Below are 16,221 nucleotides of genomic sequence, written 5' to 3'. Positions count from 1 at the left end.
GAACCAACAATAAGCCTACATATAGACTGTCAGTACGCTCATTCCGGTTAAGAATCGGGCTACAGTATACATTATAGACTGCCAGTACGTTCACTCAGTTTATGAACCATTTCTACAGCCTACATTATAGACTGCCAATATGCTCACGCAGCTTAAAAATGATTGTTACAGTCTACATTATATACTGCCAGTACACTCACCGAGGTTAAGAGCCAGGCTACAGTCTACATTATAGACTGCCAGTACACTCACCGAGGTTAAGAACCAGGCAACAGTCTACATTATAGACTGCAAGTACACTCACCCAGCTTAATGACCATTGCTACAGTCTAAATGATAGACTGCCAGTACACTCACCAAACGTAATAACCAGGCTACAGTCTACATTATAGACTGCCAGTACACTCACCGAGGTTAAGAACCAGGCAACAGTCTACATTATAGACTGCCAGTACACTCACCCATCTTAATAACCATTGTTACAGTCTAAATGATAGACTGCCAGTACACTCACCAAACGTAAGAACCAGGCAACAGTCTACATTATAGACTGCCAGTACACTCACCCATCTTAATAACCATTGTTACAGTCTACATTATAGACTGCTAGTACACTCACCCAGCTTAATAACCACTGCTACAGTCTACATTATAGACTGCCAGTACACTCACCCATCTTAATAACCATTGTTACAGTCTACATTATAGACTGCTAGTACACTCACCCAGCTGAATAACCAGGCTACAGTCTACATTATAGACTGCCAGTACACTCACCGAGGTTAAGAACCAGGCAACAGTCTACATTATAGACTGCCAGTACACTCACCCATCTTAATAACCATTGTTACAGTCTAAATGATAGACTGCCAGTACACTCACCAAACGTAAGAACCAGGCAACAGTCTACATTATAGACTGCCAGTACACTCACCCATCTTAATAACCATTGTTACAGTCTACATTATAGACTGCTAGTACACTCACCCAGCTTAATAACCACTGCTACAGTCTACATCAGCGGTCCCCAACCTTTTTGGCACCAGGGACCGGTTTCGTGGAAGACAAGTTTTTTCACGGACCGGGGGGGGGGGGTTCTTAATTTTGTCTTTCCCCCTTTTCAAAGAAGCTCTCCAGCGACATTTGTTTTTTTACTCATTGTGGCTACTAGGGGTCAGCTGGTGGGCTTACCAACACTGTGACTGAGACAAGTGGCGCAGTGCAGGAAAGAGGCGCGGATTGAAGTGGTAAATAATAAAATAATGGGGGCGGGCCACGCGTGGACTCACCGCTCACCTCCTGCTGCTGTGCGGCCCGGTGCCTAACAGGCCACGGATCGGTACCGGTCCGCGGCCCGGGGGTTGGGGACCCCTGGTCTACATTATAGACTGGCAGTACATTCACCAAACTTAATTACTAGGCTACAGTCTACATTATAGACTGCCAGTACACTCACTCCGCATCAGAACCAGGCAACACTCTTTGGTTCTTTCAGTAAAGTCACGTAGAAAGAAAAATAGATTAAATAATAGCATACGACGTTTCGATTGCAACACAAGCAATCATCATCAGGTACAAATGAAAGAGAAAACAAACCAAGTAAACTTAGAAATATAATGCAATACAACACAGAGAGTCGGCTAACATAACAGTCAACACCCTACCTGGTTGATTACGTTCTTCCAAAGATTGCTAAATGTGAGAGAGAGACAAAAAACAGACACGGGGACACATAGACAGACACATAAGCAGAGAGAGATAACACAGAGACACAGAGAGAGACACACACATAGGCACACAGAGGAACAACTCCTCTGTGTTAAGTTTGTTTGATTAAGTGTGTTTTCTCTCTGTCCTCGTGTTGTATTTCCTGCAGTCACGAAAACTCCAAATCTCTCATTGACATGCTAATTTCTCTACCTCCCCCTCTCTCTCTGCCCCCTTCTCTCTCTATTTAAGGCCTCGACACAGAGGCGTTGTTTCTCTGTGTGCCTATGTGTATGTCTCTCTCTGTGTGTCTCTGTGTTATCTCTCTCTGCTTATGTGTCTGTCTATGTGTCCCCGTGTCTGAGTTTTGTTTCTCTCTCAAATTTAGCAATCTTTGGAAGAACGTAATCAACCAGGTAGGGTGTTGACTGTTATGTTAGCCAACTCTCTGTGTTGTATTGCATTATATTTTTTAAGTTTACTAGGTCTGTTTTCTCTTTCATTTGTACCTGATGATGATTGCTTGTGTTGCAATCGAAACGTTGTATGCTAGTATTTAATTTATTTTTCTTTCTACGTGACTTTACCGAAAGAGCCAAAGAGCAATTCCTGCAGTCACGAAAGCTCCAAACCAGGCAACAGTCTACATTAGTGGTTTTATTTTATATTATTTTATTTTTATTAACTTTATTTTGTATTATAATTTTTCCATCTTGCGTGACTTTACCGAACGAACCAAAGAATATGAATTCCTGCAGCCAAAATCTATAATTGTACAAACTGCACAGAGTGTAGTGGTGAGGCCTAGTCCCGTGCAGAGCCCCCGGCCTCGCCTAGATTGCCCAGCCAGCCGAGGTGGCACCTTGGCAGGTTGGGGCTCGGCTGCTACCCGCCTCCCACCCACGATCCCCCTGCCCGCTCTGCAGTAGTATCTACGACCTACAGTAGTAACATCTACCGACTCTATAGTAGTAACTGCACACATTGGGGTGGGGAAGGGAGAAGTGGACATCACACTGTGAATAATTTACCTCAGCGTTTTGTGTATTTTTATTGCATTTTTAACACGAATGAGAATTTTCCCACAACTCCACCAATCGCACGAGTGTGCATTGCTAGGGGAAACCACGGCTTTGTCGCGCATGCGCAAATACGTGCTTTGGCGCGCACTGAGCGGCGTAAGGAAATAATAATAAATTGCACTAAATTGAATTTTTTTACTACTTTAAAGTTGATGGATGCGAAAATGGAATAGTGCTGGCTCACCATGGGGGTTATTGCGTGCTACCTGGGTACTTTTTAAAAACGTATACCCCACGGTTTACGAGCCAAATCCTTCGCAAGTTTCGTACACAGACAGATACACAGACACACAGAGAGACAAACATACAAAAAATGACGTTTATAGGTAAGATCACGCATTATAGTGTATTCGTATTATAACATGACATAGAATGCCACAGTATTTAGCATGGACATTATAATGTATTTACGTATTTTGAATGCTATTAAAATGTTTTAATACTTTTCTTGCATTATCTGGTTTGGTGTGGCTATATGCAAAATCCGGCGAGCTGGAAACAAGCTAGTCAGGGTTTTACTCCACGTTGTAAAAACCTAGCCCTGCATTTGATCTTGTTATACCCTAACCCCAAGACCTTTTGACCCCTGTTAACTTTGATCTTGCCTTTTTGACATGTGCTTCTAGTTGCCTTCTGAACCTTGGAAACCATTACGAACCTTGGAAACCATTACTTCGATGTGTTATTTGCAAACCCTTTTTTTCACTCGATTCCCAATTCGCTTGATCCGTGCCCTGGAAACTAGTTATTTTCACAGGTCCACTGTCCAAGACAGTCACCCAATACTTCACTTGTATGACTGTTTCTGTGTTTTATTTAGACAGAATTACATTATCGTAAATTATGAGTTGAGGGTGAGAACAGATTTCTAGAAGACAAGCCACGACTGGATTCAATTTCCTGTGCATCAGTGGCTGTCTGTCTGAGCTAGTGGACTCGTTTTAGAGGAAATTTGGTTCGGGCCTTTTTGGAATGTCTTGCCATCCAGAAGGGAAAATCCGACCGACACTCACACTTAACTACAGTCCTGTTCAACTGTTTAATTGACTGCAAGCAATAACAGGTTTCGAAATGGTGGGACATGGAACATAGTTACAGTAGCTGAATAAGCATTAACGATCACCTGCTCTTGTTTAACAGGACAGACAACCCCAACACCATTGCCAACACAGCTGCCAGTGACACTACAGACAACACCGTTGACTATTGGTAAGACACGCAGTGCTTCGAGCTTTCTATCAGATAGATTTTGCCAGGATGGATGAAAGCCTGTTCTTTTTTCATCTTTCAACATGCTTAATGTAATACTAAAATGATAAAAAAACTAAATGGATGTGAATATATGGGAGTTGTTTAGATGCACTTTATGTTTGTGACGGAGAAGTGGACTACAGGTGACTTGCTCAACGAAATATTATGAATATGTATAAGATTTCACTTCATTCTTGACTTAAAGCTCGTGACTACAGGAATTCATATTATTTGGGTCTTTTAGTAAAATCACGTAGGTAGGTTCAAAGAAAACAAAAAATAATAAAAAAACTACGACGTTTCAATCGCAACACAAGCATTCTAGGGTAAGCTTCTAAAGGTAAACTGTTTCTAAAGGTTAGAAATGGGCGTAGCCCAAATGTCAGCAGCCAATATGTGAAGGATGTGATCCCTGACATGAAAACTACAAACTCAGCTATTTGTGACTTTACCGAAAGACCCAAATAATATTTCACTTAATATTTTCACGTTGTAAAATAATCACAGAATTGATTGTGTTTTCTAAGTGTGTGCAGGAAGTGAGTTCCGCTGTGCCGATAAGAAGCACTGCATCCCTGGACATCTTTACTGTGATGGGGAGCCCGACTGTGCAGACCAGAGTGATGAGACTCCAAACTGCCAATGCCGCTCAGACCAAATCCGTTGTGCCAATGGAAGCTGCCTTGGAATAGTGTTCATGTGTGATGGAGTCAACGACTGTGGAGACTATTCAGACGAAAGTAACTGCAGTGAGTTAAAACATGGGACGTATACTTTAAGTTAAGAATTCCATATCTCAATGAAAAAATCTGTATCATTTATAGGAAGATATTAATTGACAATTGTTTTTTCAGCTTGCACACCGAATCAGTACAAATGCAATAACAGCAACACAGAATGTTTGGACCCACTCTACGTCTGCGATGGAGAAACTGACTGTAGCGATGGATCTGATGAAAGTGACTGTGAGAAAGGTTTGTTGAACAAAAAACATGAAATCAATTACCTACTTACGAATAACTTTAAAATTGTTGTTGTTTTTCCCTATGCAACGTGGAATCAGTTCAGGATAAATTGAACATCAATCCATAATGTGAAAGTATACAATTTGATCTCACTTCATCTTTTTTCTTAATCTATCATACCAGAATGTTCAGAAAATGAATTCCGCTGTGCCGACAAGAAGCATTGCATCCCTGGACGTCTTTACTGTGATGGGGAGCCCGACTGTGCAGACCAGAGTGATGAGACTCCAAACTGCCAATGCCGCTCAGACCAAATCCGTTGTGCCAATGGAAGCTGCCTTGGAATAGTGTTCGTGTGTGATGGAATCAATGACTGTGGAGACAATTCAGACGAAAGCAACTGCAGTGAGTTAATCATAATGTAAATTATACGTTAGCATTTTGAATGTCATATATTGATGATTAGAAAAACTGTCATTCCTACGAATTAATTCATTTATGTATTTTTTCAGCTTGTACTCCAAGCAAGTACAAATGCAATAACAGCAACACCGAATGTTTGGACCGACTCTATGTCTGTGATGGAGAAACTGACTGTAGTGATGGATCTGATGAAAGTGACTGTGAGAAAGGTTTGTTTAACAAAAAACATGAAATCAATGATCTGCTTGCGAATAACTTTAAAATTGTTGTTTTTTCCCCTATGCAACGTGGAATAAGTTAAGAATAAAATTAGACATCAATCCACGATGTGAAAGTATACAATTTGATCTCACTTAATCTTTTTTATGATGTATATCCTACCAGAGTGTTCCAGCAGTGAATTCCGCTGTGCCGATAAGAAGCATTGCATCCCTGGACGTCTTTACTGTGATGGGGAGCCCGACTGTGCAGACCAGAGTGATGAGACTCCAAACTGCCAATGCCGCTCAGACCAAATCCGTTGTGGCAATGGAACCTGCCTTGGAATAGTGTTCGTGTGTGATGGAGTCAACGACTGTGGAGACTATTCAGATGAAGGCAACTGCAGTGAGTTAAAACATTTTTCCCGCAATATAGCCCGCATACGCATATAACTGGCAGACGCATATACCCCGCAAAAATAGCGTTTTGTGTCAAATACATTTCAGATAGCCTGCACATCCATATACCCCGCATGCATTCATATATTTAACGTCGTTACCGCAGCTTCATTCTATAATGATACAAAGTTTACATTTGTAATACATTCCACTATCAATTGTTAACATTAAAATCATAACATGCACAAAGAAAACAAACTAACTGGAAACGAGTGAACGTAAAACAATAAATAAGTAACAAAAGCAAATATCCAATAAATAAGTAACACATAACTGTTAGATAATTAGGTACAGTTTTATAGCTGGTATATTGCGCACTGCGCAGATAATAGCGGCACTACGGTAACGCCGTCGCCTCGCCCCCAACCCCACCTCTCCCTCCCCCCAGCTGCCCTACCCCCACCTCTCTCTCCCCCCAGCTGCCCAAACCCCACCTCTCCACCCAGCTCTCCCATCACCACCACAGATCTCGCTCTGCCCCACCCCCCAACCACACCTCTCCCTCGCCCCAGCTGCCCTACCCCCACCTCTCTCTCCCGCCAGCTGCCCAACCCCCACCTCTCTATTCGCAGCTCTCCCGTCGCCGGTAAACAGTGCGCGCACTTCAAACATTGTCGTTTAATTGTACAAACAATTCATTTAAAACGTGATAACATGTGCAATTTTAGTGTGAGTGATTTATTCAGCAGTGCTTTAGTCAAAGATAAGTGTTGCATAGTGGATAGTCCTACCATGAAAAAATGTAACGAGTTATGACATGTCACACGTGTAAAATATTTTTGGGATAGCGCACACCTCCATATACCCCACAGGGTCTTGTATTGTTTGTAAAAAGTGGTATACCCCGCGGGTTATATGCGGGAAAATACGGTACTTTAAATTACGAATGCCATATCTCAATGTAAAATCGGTATCATTTATAGGAAGATATTAATTGACAATTGTTTTTTCAGCTTGCACACCGAATCAGTACAAATGCAATAACAGCAACACAGAATGTTTGGACCCACTCTACGTCTGCGATGGAGAAACTGACTGTAGCGATGGATCTGATGAAAGTGACTGTGAGAAAGGTTTGTTGAACAAAAAACATGAAATCAATTACCTACTTACGAATAACTTTAAAATTGTTGTTGTTTTTTCCCTATGCAACGTGGAATCAGTTCAGGATAAATTGAACATCAATCCATAATGTGAAAGTATACAATTTGATCTCACTTCATCTTTTTTCTTAATCTATCATACCAGAATGTTCAGAAAATGAATTCCGCTGTGCCGACAAGAAGCATTGCATCCCTGGACGTCTTTACTGTGATGGGGAGCCCGACTGTGCAGACCAGAGTGATGAGACTCCAAACTGCCAATGCCGCTCAGACCAAATCCGTTGTGCCAATGGAAGCTGCCTTGGAATAGTGTTCGTGTGTGATGGAATCAATGACTGTGGAGACAATTCAGACGAAAGCAACTGCAGTGAGTTAATCATAATGTAAATTATACGTTAGCATTTTGAATGTCATATATTGATGATTAGAAAAACTGTCATTCCTACGAATTAATTCATTTATGTATTTTTTCAGCTTGTACTCCAAGCAAGTACAAATGCAATAACAGCAACACCGAATGTTTGGACCGACTCTATGTCTGTGATGGAGAAACTGACTGTAGTGATGGATCTGATGAAAGTGACTGTGAGAAAGGTTTGTTTAACAAAAAACATGAAATCAATGATCTGCTTGCGAATAACTTTAAAATTGTTGTTTTTTCCCCTATGCAACGTGGAATAAGTTAAGAATAAAATTAGACATCAATCCACGATGTGAAAGTATACAATTTGATCTCACTTAATCTTTTTTATGATGTATATCCTACCAGAGTGTTCCAGCAGTGAATTCCGCTGTGCCGATAAGAAGCATTGCATCCCTGGACGTCTTTACTGTGATGGGGAGCCCGACTGTGCAGACCAGAGTGATGAGACTCCAAACTGCCAATGCCGCTCAGACCAAATCCGTTGTGGCAATGGAACCTGCCTTGGAATAGTGTTCGTGTGTGATGGAGTCAACGACTGTGGAGACTATTCAGATGAAGGCAACTGCAGTGAGTTAAAACATTTTTCCCGCAATATAGCCCGCATACGCATATAACTGGCAGACGCATATACCCCGCAAAAATAGCGTTTTGTGTCAAATACATTTCAGATAGCCTGCACATCCATATACCCCGCATGCATTCATATATTTAACGTCGTTACCGCAGCTTCATTCTATAATGATACAAAGTTTACATTTGTAATACATTCCACTATCAATTGTTAACATTAAAATCATAACATGCACAAAGAAAACAAACTAACTGGAAACGAGTGAACGTAAAACAGTAAATAAGTAACAAAAGCAAATATCCAATAAATAAGTAACACATAACTGTTAGATAATTAAGTACAGTTTTATAGCTGGTATATTGTGCACTGCGCAGATAATAGCGGCACTACGGTAACGCCGTCGCCTCGCCCCCAACCCCACCTCTCCCTCCCCCCAGCTGCCCTACCCCCACCTCTCTCTCCCCCCAGCTGCCCAAACCCCACCTCTCCACCCAGCTCTCCCATCACCACCACAGATCTCGCTCTGCCCCACCCCCCAACCCCACCTCTCCCTTGCCCCAGCTGCCCTACCCCCACCTCTCTCTCCCGCCAGCTGCCCAACCCCCACCTCTCTATTCGCAGCTCTCCCGTCGCCGGTAAACAGTGCGCGCACTTCAAACATTGTCGTTTAATTGTACAAACAATTCATTTAAAACGTGATAACATGTGCAATTTTAGTGTGAGTGATTTATTCAGCAGTGCTTTAGTCAAAGATAAGTGTTGCATAGTGGATAGTCCTACCATGAAAAAATGTAACGAGTTATGACATGTCACACGTGTAAAATATTTTTGGGATAGCGCACACCTCCATATACCCTGCAGGGTCTTGTATTGTTTGTAAAAAGTGGTATACCCCGCGGGTTATATGCGGGAAAATACGGTACTTTAAATTACGAATGCCATATCTCAATGTAAAATCGGTATCATTTATAGGAAGATATTAATTGACAATTGTTTTTTCAGCTTGCACACCGAATCAGTACAAATGCAATAACAGCAACACAGAATGTTTGGACCCACTCTACGTCTGCGATGGAGAAACTGACTGTAGCGATGGATCTGATGAAAGTGACTGTGAGAAAGGTTTGTTGAACAAAAAACATGAAATCAATTACCTACTTACGAATAACTTTAAAATTGTTGGGTTTTTTTCCCCTATGCAACGTGGAATCAGTTCAGGATGAATTGAACATCAATCCAAAATGTGAAAGTATACAATTTGATCTCACTTCATCTTTTTTCTTAATCTATCATACCAGAATGTTCAGAAAGTGAATTCCGCTGTGCCGACAAGAAGCATTGCATCCCTGGACGTCTTTACTGTGATGGGGAGCCCGACTGTGCAGACCAGAGTGATGAGACTCCAAACTGCCAATGCCGCTCAGACCAAATCCGTTGTCCCAATGGAAGCTGCCTTGGAATAGTGTTCGTGTGTGATGGAATCAATGACTGTGGAGACAATTCAGACGAAAGCAACTGCAGTGAGTTAATCATAATGTAAATTATACGTTAGCATTTTGAATGTCATATATTGATGATTAGAAAAACTGTCATTCCTACGAATTAATTCATTTATGTATTTTTTCAGCTTGTACTCCAAGCAAGTACAAATGCAATAACAGCAACACCGAATGTTTGGACCGACTCTATGTCTGTGATGGAGAAACTGACTGTAGTGATGGATCTGATGAAAGTGACTGTGAGAAAGGTTTGTTTAACAAAAAACATGAAATCAATGATCTGCTTGCGAATAACTTTAAAATTGTTGTTTTTTCCCCTATGCAACGTGGAATAAGTTAAGAATAAAATTAGACATCAATCCACGATGTGAAAGTATACAATTTGATCTCACTTAATCTTTTTTATAATGTATATCCTACCAGAGTGTTCCAGCAGTGAATTCCGCTGTGCCGATAAGAAGCATTGCATCCCTGGACGTCTTTACTGTGATGGGGAGCCCGACTGTGCAGACCAGAGTGATGAGACTCCAAACTGCCAATGCCGCTCAGACCAAATCCGTTGTGGCAATGGAACCTGCCTTGGAATAGTGTTCGTGTGTGATGGAGTCAACGACTGTGGAGACTATTCAGATGAAGGCAACTGCAGTGAGTTAAAACATGTTTCCCGCATATAGCCCGCATACGCATATAACTGGCAGACGCATATACCCCGCAAAAATAGCGTTTTGTGTCAAATACATTTCAGATAGCCTGCACATCCATATACCCCGCATGCATTCATATATTTAACGTCGTTACCGCAGCTTCATTCTATAATGATACAAAGTTTACATTTGTAATACATTCCACTATCAATTGTTAACATTAAAATCATAACATGCACAAAGAAAACAAACTAACTGGAAACGAGTGAACGTAAAACAGTAAATAAGTAACAAAAGCAAATATCCAATAAATAAGTAACACATAACTGTTAGATAATTAAGTACAGTTTTATAGCTGGTATATTGCGCACTGCGCAGATAATAGCGGCACTACGGTAACGCCGTCGCCTCGCCCCCAACCCCACCTCTCCCTCCCCCCAGCTGCCCTACCCCCACCTCTCTCTCCCCCCAGCTGCCCAAACCCCACCTCTCCACCCAGCTCTCCCATCACCACCACAGATCTCGCTCTGCCCCACCCCCCAACCCCACCTCTCCCTTGCCCCAGCTGCCCTACCCCCACCTCTCTCTCCCGCCAGCTGCCCAACCCCCACCTCTCTATTCCCAGCTCTCCCGCCGCCGGTAAACAGTGCGCGCACTTCAAACATTGTCGTTTAATTGTACAAACAATTCATTTAAAACGTGATAACATGTGCAATTTTAGTGTGAGTGATTTATTCAGCAGTGCTTTAGTCAAAGATAAGTGTTGCATAGTGGATAGTCCTACCATGAAAAAATGTAACGAGTTATGACATGTCACACGTGTAAAATATTTTTGGGATAGCGCACACCTCCATATACCCCGCAGGGTCTTGTATTGTTTGTAAAAAGTGGTATACCCCGCGGGTTATATGCGGGAAAATACGGTACTTTAAATTACGAATGCCATATCTCAATGTAAAATCGGTATCATTTATAGGAAGATATTAATTGACAATTGTTTTTTCAGCTTGCACACCGAATCAGTACAAATGCAATAACAGCAACACAGAATGTTTGGACCCACTCTACGTCTGCGATGGAGAAACTGACTGTAGCGATGGATCTGATGAAAGTGACTGTGAGAAAGGTTTGTTGAACAAAAAACATGAAATCAATTGCCTACTTACGAATAACTTTAAAATTGTTGTTTTTTTTCCCTATGCAACGTGGAATCAGTTCAGGATGAATTGAACATCAATCCAAAATGTGAAAGTATACAATTTGATCTCACTTCATCTTTTTTCTTAATCTATCATACCAGAATGTTCAGAAAGTGAATTCCGCTGTGCCGACAAGAAGCATTGCATCCCTGGACGTCTTTACTGTGATGGGGAGCCCGACTGTGCAGACCAGAGTGATGAGACTCCAAACTGCCAATGCCGCTCAGACCAAATCCGTTGTCCCAATGGAAGCTGCCTTGGAATAGTGTTCGTGTGTGATGGAATCAATGACTGTGGAGACAATTCAGACGAAAGCAACTGCAGTGAGTTAATCATAATGTAAATTATTCGTTAGCATTTTGAATGTCATATATTGATGATTAGAAAAACTGTCATTCCTACGAATTAATTCATTTATGTATTTTTTCAGCTTGTACTCCAAGCAAGTACAAATGCAATAACAGCAACACCGAATGTTTGGACCGACTCTATGTCTGTGATGGAGAAACTGACTGTAGTGATGGATCTGATGAAAGTGACTGTGAGAAAGGTTTGTTTAACAAAAAACATGAAATCAATGATCTGCTTGCGAATAACTTTAAAATTGTTGTTTTTTCCCCTATGCAACGTGGAATAAGTTAAGAATAAAATTAGACATCAATCCACGATGTGAAAGTATACAATTTGATCTCACTTAATCTTTTTTATAATGTATATCCTACCAGAGTGTTCCAGCAGTGAATTCCGCTGTGCCGATAAGAAGCATTGCATCCCTGGACGTCTTTACTGTGATGGGGAGCCCGACTGTGCAGACCAGAGTGATGAGACTCCAAACTGCCAATGCCGCTCAGACCAAATCCGTTGTGGCAATGGAACCTGCCTTGGAATAGTGTTCGTGTGTGATGGAGTCAACGACTGTGGAGACTATTCAGATGAAAGCAACTGCAGTGAGTTAAAACATTTTTCCCGCATATAGCCCGCATACGCATATAACTGGCAGACGCATATACCCCGCAAAAATAGCGTTTTGTGTCAAATACATTTCGGATAGCCTGCACATCCATATACCCCGCATGCATTCATATATTTAACGTCGTTACCGCAGCTTCATTCTATAATGATACAAAGTTTACATTTGTAATACATTCCACTATCAATTGTTAACATTAAAATCATAACATGCACAAAGAAAACAAACTAACCGGAAACGAGTGAACGTAAAACAGTAAATAAGTAACAAAAGCAAATATCCAATAAATAAGTAACACATAACTGTTAGATAATTAAGTACAGTTTTATAGCTGGTATATTGCGCACTGCGCAGATAATAGCGGCACTACGGTAACGCCTTCGCCTCGCCCCCAACCCCACCTCTCCCTCCCCCCAGCTGCCCTACCCCCACCTCTCTCTCCCGCCAGCTGCCCAACCCCCACCTCTCTATTCCCAGCTCTCCCGTCGCCGGTAAACAGTGCGCGCACTTCAAACATTGTCGTTTAATTGTACAAACAATTCATTTAAAACGTGATAACATGTGCAATTTTAGTGTGAGTGATTTATTCAGCAGTGCTTTAGTCAAAGATAAGTGTTGCATAGTGGATAGTCCTACCATGAAAAACTGTAACGAGTTATGACATGTCACACGTGTAAAATATTTTTGGGAAGCGCACACCTCCATATACCCCGCAGGGTCTTGTATTGTTTGTAAAAAGTGGTATACCCCGCGGGTTATATGCGGGAAAATACGGTACTTTAAATTACGAATGCCATATCTCAATGTAAAATCTGTATCATTTATAGGAAGATATTAATTGACAATTGTTTTTTCAGCTTGCACATCGAATCAGTACAAATGCAATAACAGCAACACAGAATGTTTGGACCCACTCTACGTCTGCGATGGAGAAACTGACTGTAGCGATGGATCTGATGAAAGTGACTGTGAGAAAGGTTTGTTGAACAAAAAACATGAAATCAATTGCCTACTTACGAATAACTTTAAAATTGTTGTTTTTTTTCCCTATGCAACGTGGAATCAGTTCAGGATGAATTGAACATCAATCCAAAATGTGAAAGTATACAATTTGATCTCACTTCATCTTTTTTCTTAATCTATCATACCAGAATGTTCAGAAAGTGAATTCCGCTGTGCCGACAAGAAGCATTGCATCCCTGGACGTCTTTACTGTGATGGGGAGCCCGACTGTGCAGACCAGAGTGATGAGACTCCAAACTGCCAATGCCGCTCAGACCAAATCCGTTGTCCCAATGGAAGCTGCCTTGGAATAGTGTTCGTGTGTGATGGAATCAATGACTGTGGAGACAATTCAGACGAAAGCAACTGCAGTGAGTTAATCATAATGTAAATTATACGTTAGCATTTTGAATGTCATATATTGATGATTAGAAAAACTGTCATTCCTACGAATTAATTCATTTATGTATTTTTTCAGCTTGTACTCCAAGCAAGTACAAATGCAATAACAGCAACACCGAATGTTTGGACCGACTCTATGTCTGTGATGGAGAAACTGACTGTAGTGATGGATCTGATGAAAGTGACTGTGAGAAAGGTTTGTTTAACAAAAAACATGAAATCAATGATCTGCTTGCGAATAACTTTAAAATTGTTGTTTTTTCCCCTATGCAACGTGGAATAAGTTAAGAATAAAATTAGACATCAATCCACGATGTGAAAGTATACAATTTGATCTCACTTAATCTTTTTTATAATGTATATCCTACCAGAGTGTTCCAGCAGTGAATTCCGCTGTGCCGATAAGAAGCATTGCATCCCTGGACGTCTTTACTGTGATGGGGAGCCCGACTGTGCAGACCAGAGTGATGAGACTCCAAACTGCCAATGCCGCTCAGACCAAATCCGTTGTGGCAATGGAACCTGCCTTGGAATAGTGTTCGTGTGTGATGGAGTCAACGACTGTGGAGACTATTCAGATGAAAGCAACTGCAGTGAGTTAAAACATTTTTCCCGCATATAGCCCGCATACGCATATAACTGGCAGACGCATATACCCCGCAAAAATAGCGTTTTGTGTCAAATACATTTCGGATAGCCTGCACATCCATATACCCCGCATGCATTCATATATTTAACGTCGTTACCGCAGCTTCATTCTATAATGATACAAAGTTTACATTTGTAATACATTCCACTATCAATTGTTAACATTAAAATCATAACATGCACAAAGAAAACAAACTAACCGGAAACGAGTGAACGTAAAACAGTAAATAAGTAACAAAAGCAAATATCCAATAAATAAGTAACACATAACTGTTAGATAATTAAGTACAGTTTTATAGCTGGTATATTGCGCACTGCGCAGATAATAGCGGCACTACGGTAACGCCTTCGCCTCGCCCCCAACCCCACCTCTCCCTCCCCCCAGCTGCCCTACCCCCACCTCTCTCTCCCGCCAGCTGCCCAACCCCCACCTCTCTATTCCCAGCTCTCCCGTCGCCGGTAAACAGTGCGCGCACTTCAAACATTGTCGTTTAATTGTACAAACAATTCATTTAAAACGTGATAACATGTGCAATTTTAGTGTGAGTGATTTATTCAGCAGTGCTTTAGTCAAAGATAAGTGTTGCATAGTGGATAGTCCTACCATGAAAAACTGTAACGAGTTATGACATGTCACACGTGTAAAATATTTTTGGGAAGCGCACACCTCCATATACCCCGCAGGGTCTTGTATTGTTTGTAAAAAGTGGTATACCCCGCGGGTTATATGCGGGAAAATACGGTACTTTAAATTACGAATGCCATATCTCAATGTAAAATCTGTATCATTTATAGGAAGATATTAATTGACAATTGTTTTTTCAGCTTGCACATCGAATCAGTACAAATGCAATAACAGCAACACAGAATGTTTGGACCCACTCTACGTCTGCGATGGAGAAACTGACTGTAGCGATGGATCTGATGAAAGTGACTGTGAGAAAGGTTTGTTGAACAAAAAACATGAAATCAATTGCCTACTTACGAATAACTTTAAAATTGTTGTTTTTTTTCCCTATGCAACGTGGAATCAGTTCAGGATGAATTGAACATCAATCCAAAATGTGAAAGTATACAATTTGATCTCACTTCATCTTTTTTCTTAATCTATCATACCAGAATGTTCAGAAAGTGAATTCCGCTGTGCCGACAAGAAGCATTGCATCCCTGGACGTCTTTACTGTGATGGGGAGCCCGACTGTGCAGACCAGAGTGATGAGACTCCAAACTGCCAATGCCGCTCAGACCAAATCCGTTGTCCCAATGGAAGCTGCCTTGGAATAGTGTTCGTGTGTGATGGAATCAATGACTGTGGAGACAATTCAGACGAAAGCAACTGCAGTGAGTTAATCATAATGTAAATTATACGTTAGCATTTTGAATGTCATATATTGATGATTAGAAAAACTGTCATTCCTACAAATTAATTCATTTATGTATGTTTTTCAGCTTGTACTCCAAGCAAGTACAAATGCAATAACAGCAACACCGAATGTTTGGACCGACTCTATGTCTGTGATGGAGAAACTGACTGTAGTGATGGATCTGATGAAAGTGACTGTGAGAAAGGTTTGTTTAACAAAAAACATGAAATCAATTATCTGCTTGCGAATAACTTTAAAATTGTTGTTTTTTCCCCTATGCAACGTGGAATAAGTTAATAATAAAATTA

General features: G+C 41.1%; 1 protein-coding gene across 3 annotated transcripts in view; it reads left to right on the top strand.

The window, feature by feature from the left end:
• LOC142929142 (uncharacterized) overlaps positions 1 to 16,221 on the top strand; it is a 32,359-nt gene that overhangs the window by 3,414 nt on the left and 12,724 nt on the right. For all 3 annotated transcript variants that reach the window (XM_076069699.1, XM_076069698.1, XM_076069700.1), the window contains 25 exons: positions 3,930 to 3,998; positions 4,568 to 4,789; positions 4,895 to 5,014; positions 5,189 to 5,410; positions 5,518 to 5,637; positions 5,813 to 6,034; positions 7,041 to 7,160; positions 7,336 to 7,557; positions 7,665 to 7,784; positions 7,960 to 8,181; positions 9,188 to 9,307; positions 9,484 to 9,705; positions 9,813 to 9,932; positions 10,108 to 10,329; positions 11,335 to 11,454; positions 11,629 to 11,850; positions 11,958 to 12,077; positions 12,253 to 12,474; positions 13,355 to 13,474; positions 13,649 to 13,870; positions 13,978 to 14,097; positions 14,273 to 14,494; positions 15,375 to 15,494; positions 15,669 to 15,890; positions 15,999 to 16,118. In XM_076069699.1, coding sequence (XP_075925814.1) covers positions 3,930 to 3,998; positions 4,568 to 4,789; positions 4,895 to 5,014; positions 5,189 to 5,410; positions 5,518 to 5,637; positions 5,813 to 6,034; positions 7,041 to 7,160; positions 7,336 to 7,557; positions 7,665 to 7,784; positions 7,960 to 8,181; positions 9,188 to 9,307; positions 9,484 to 9,705; positions 9,813 to 9,932; positions 10,108 to 10,329; positions 11,335 to 11,454; positions 11,629 to 11,850; positions 11,958 to 12,077; positions 12,253 to 12,474; positions 13,355 to 13,474; positions 13,649 to 13,870; positions 13,978 to 14,097; positions 14,273 to 14,494; positions 15,375 to 15,494; positions 15,669 to 15,890; positions 15,999 to 16,118 — 4,173 coding nt within the window. The remainder of the gene's footprint in view (positions 1 to 3,929; positions 3,999 to 4,567; positions 4,790 to 4,894; positions 5,015 to 5,188; positions 5,411 to 5,517; positions 5,638 to 5,812; positions 6,035 to 7,040; positions 7,161 to 7,335; positions 7,558 to 7,664; positions 7,785 to 7,959; positions 8,182 to 9,187; positions 9,308 to 9,483; positions 9,706 to 9,812; positions 9,933 to 10,107; positions 10,330 to 11,334; positions 11,455 to 11,628; positions 11,851 to 11,957; positions 12,078 to 12,252; positions 12,475 to 13,354; positions 13,475 to 13,648; positions 13,871 to 13,977; positions 14,098 to 14,272; positions 14,495 to 15,374; positions 15,495 to 15,668; positions 15,891 to 15,998; positions 16,119 to 16,221) is intronic.

Source organism: Petromyzon marinus, chromosome 25 (assembly GCF_048934315.1).
Source record: "Petromyzon marinus isolate PM22_M1 ecotype Great Lakes invasive population chromosome 25, UKy_Petmar_22M1.pri1.0, whole genome shotgun sequence".
Classification (NCBI taxonomy): Eukaryota; Metazoa; Chordata; class Hyperoartia; order Petromyzontiformes; family Petromyzontidae; genus Petromyzon; species Petromyzon marinus.
Note: the sequence above shows the minus strand (reverse complement) of the source record. Positions and strands in the feature narration are given on the sequence as shown.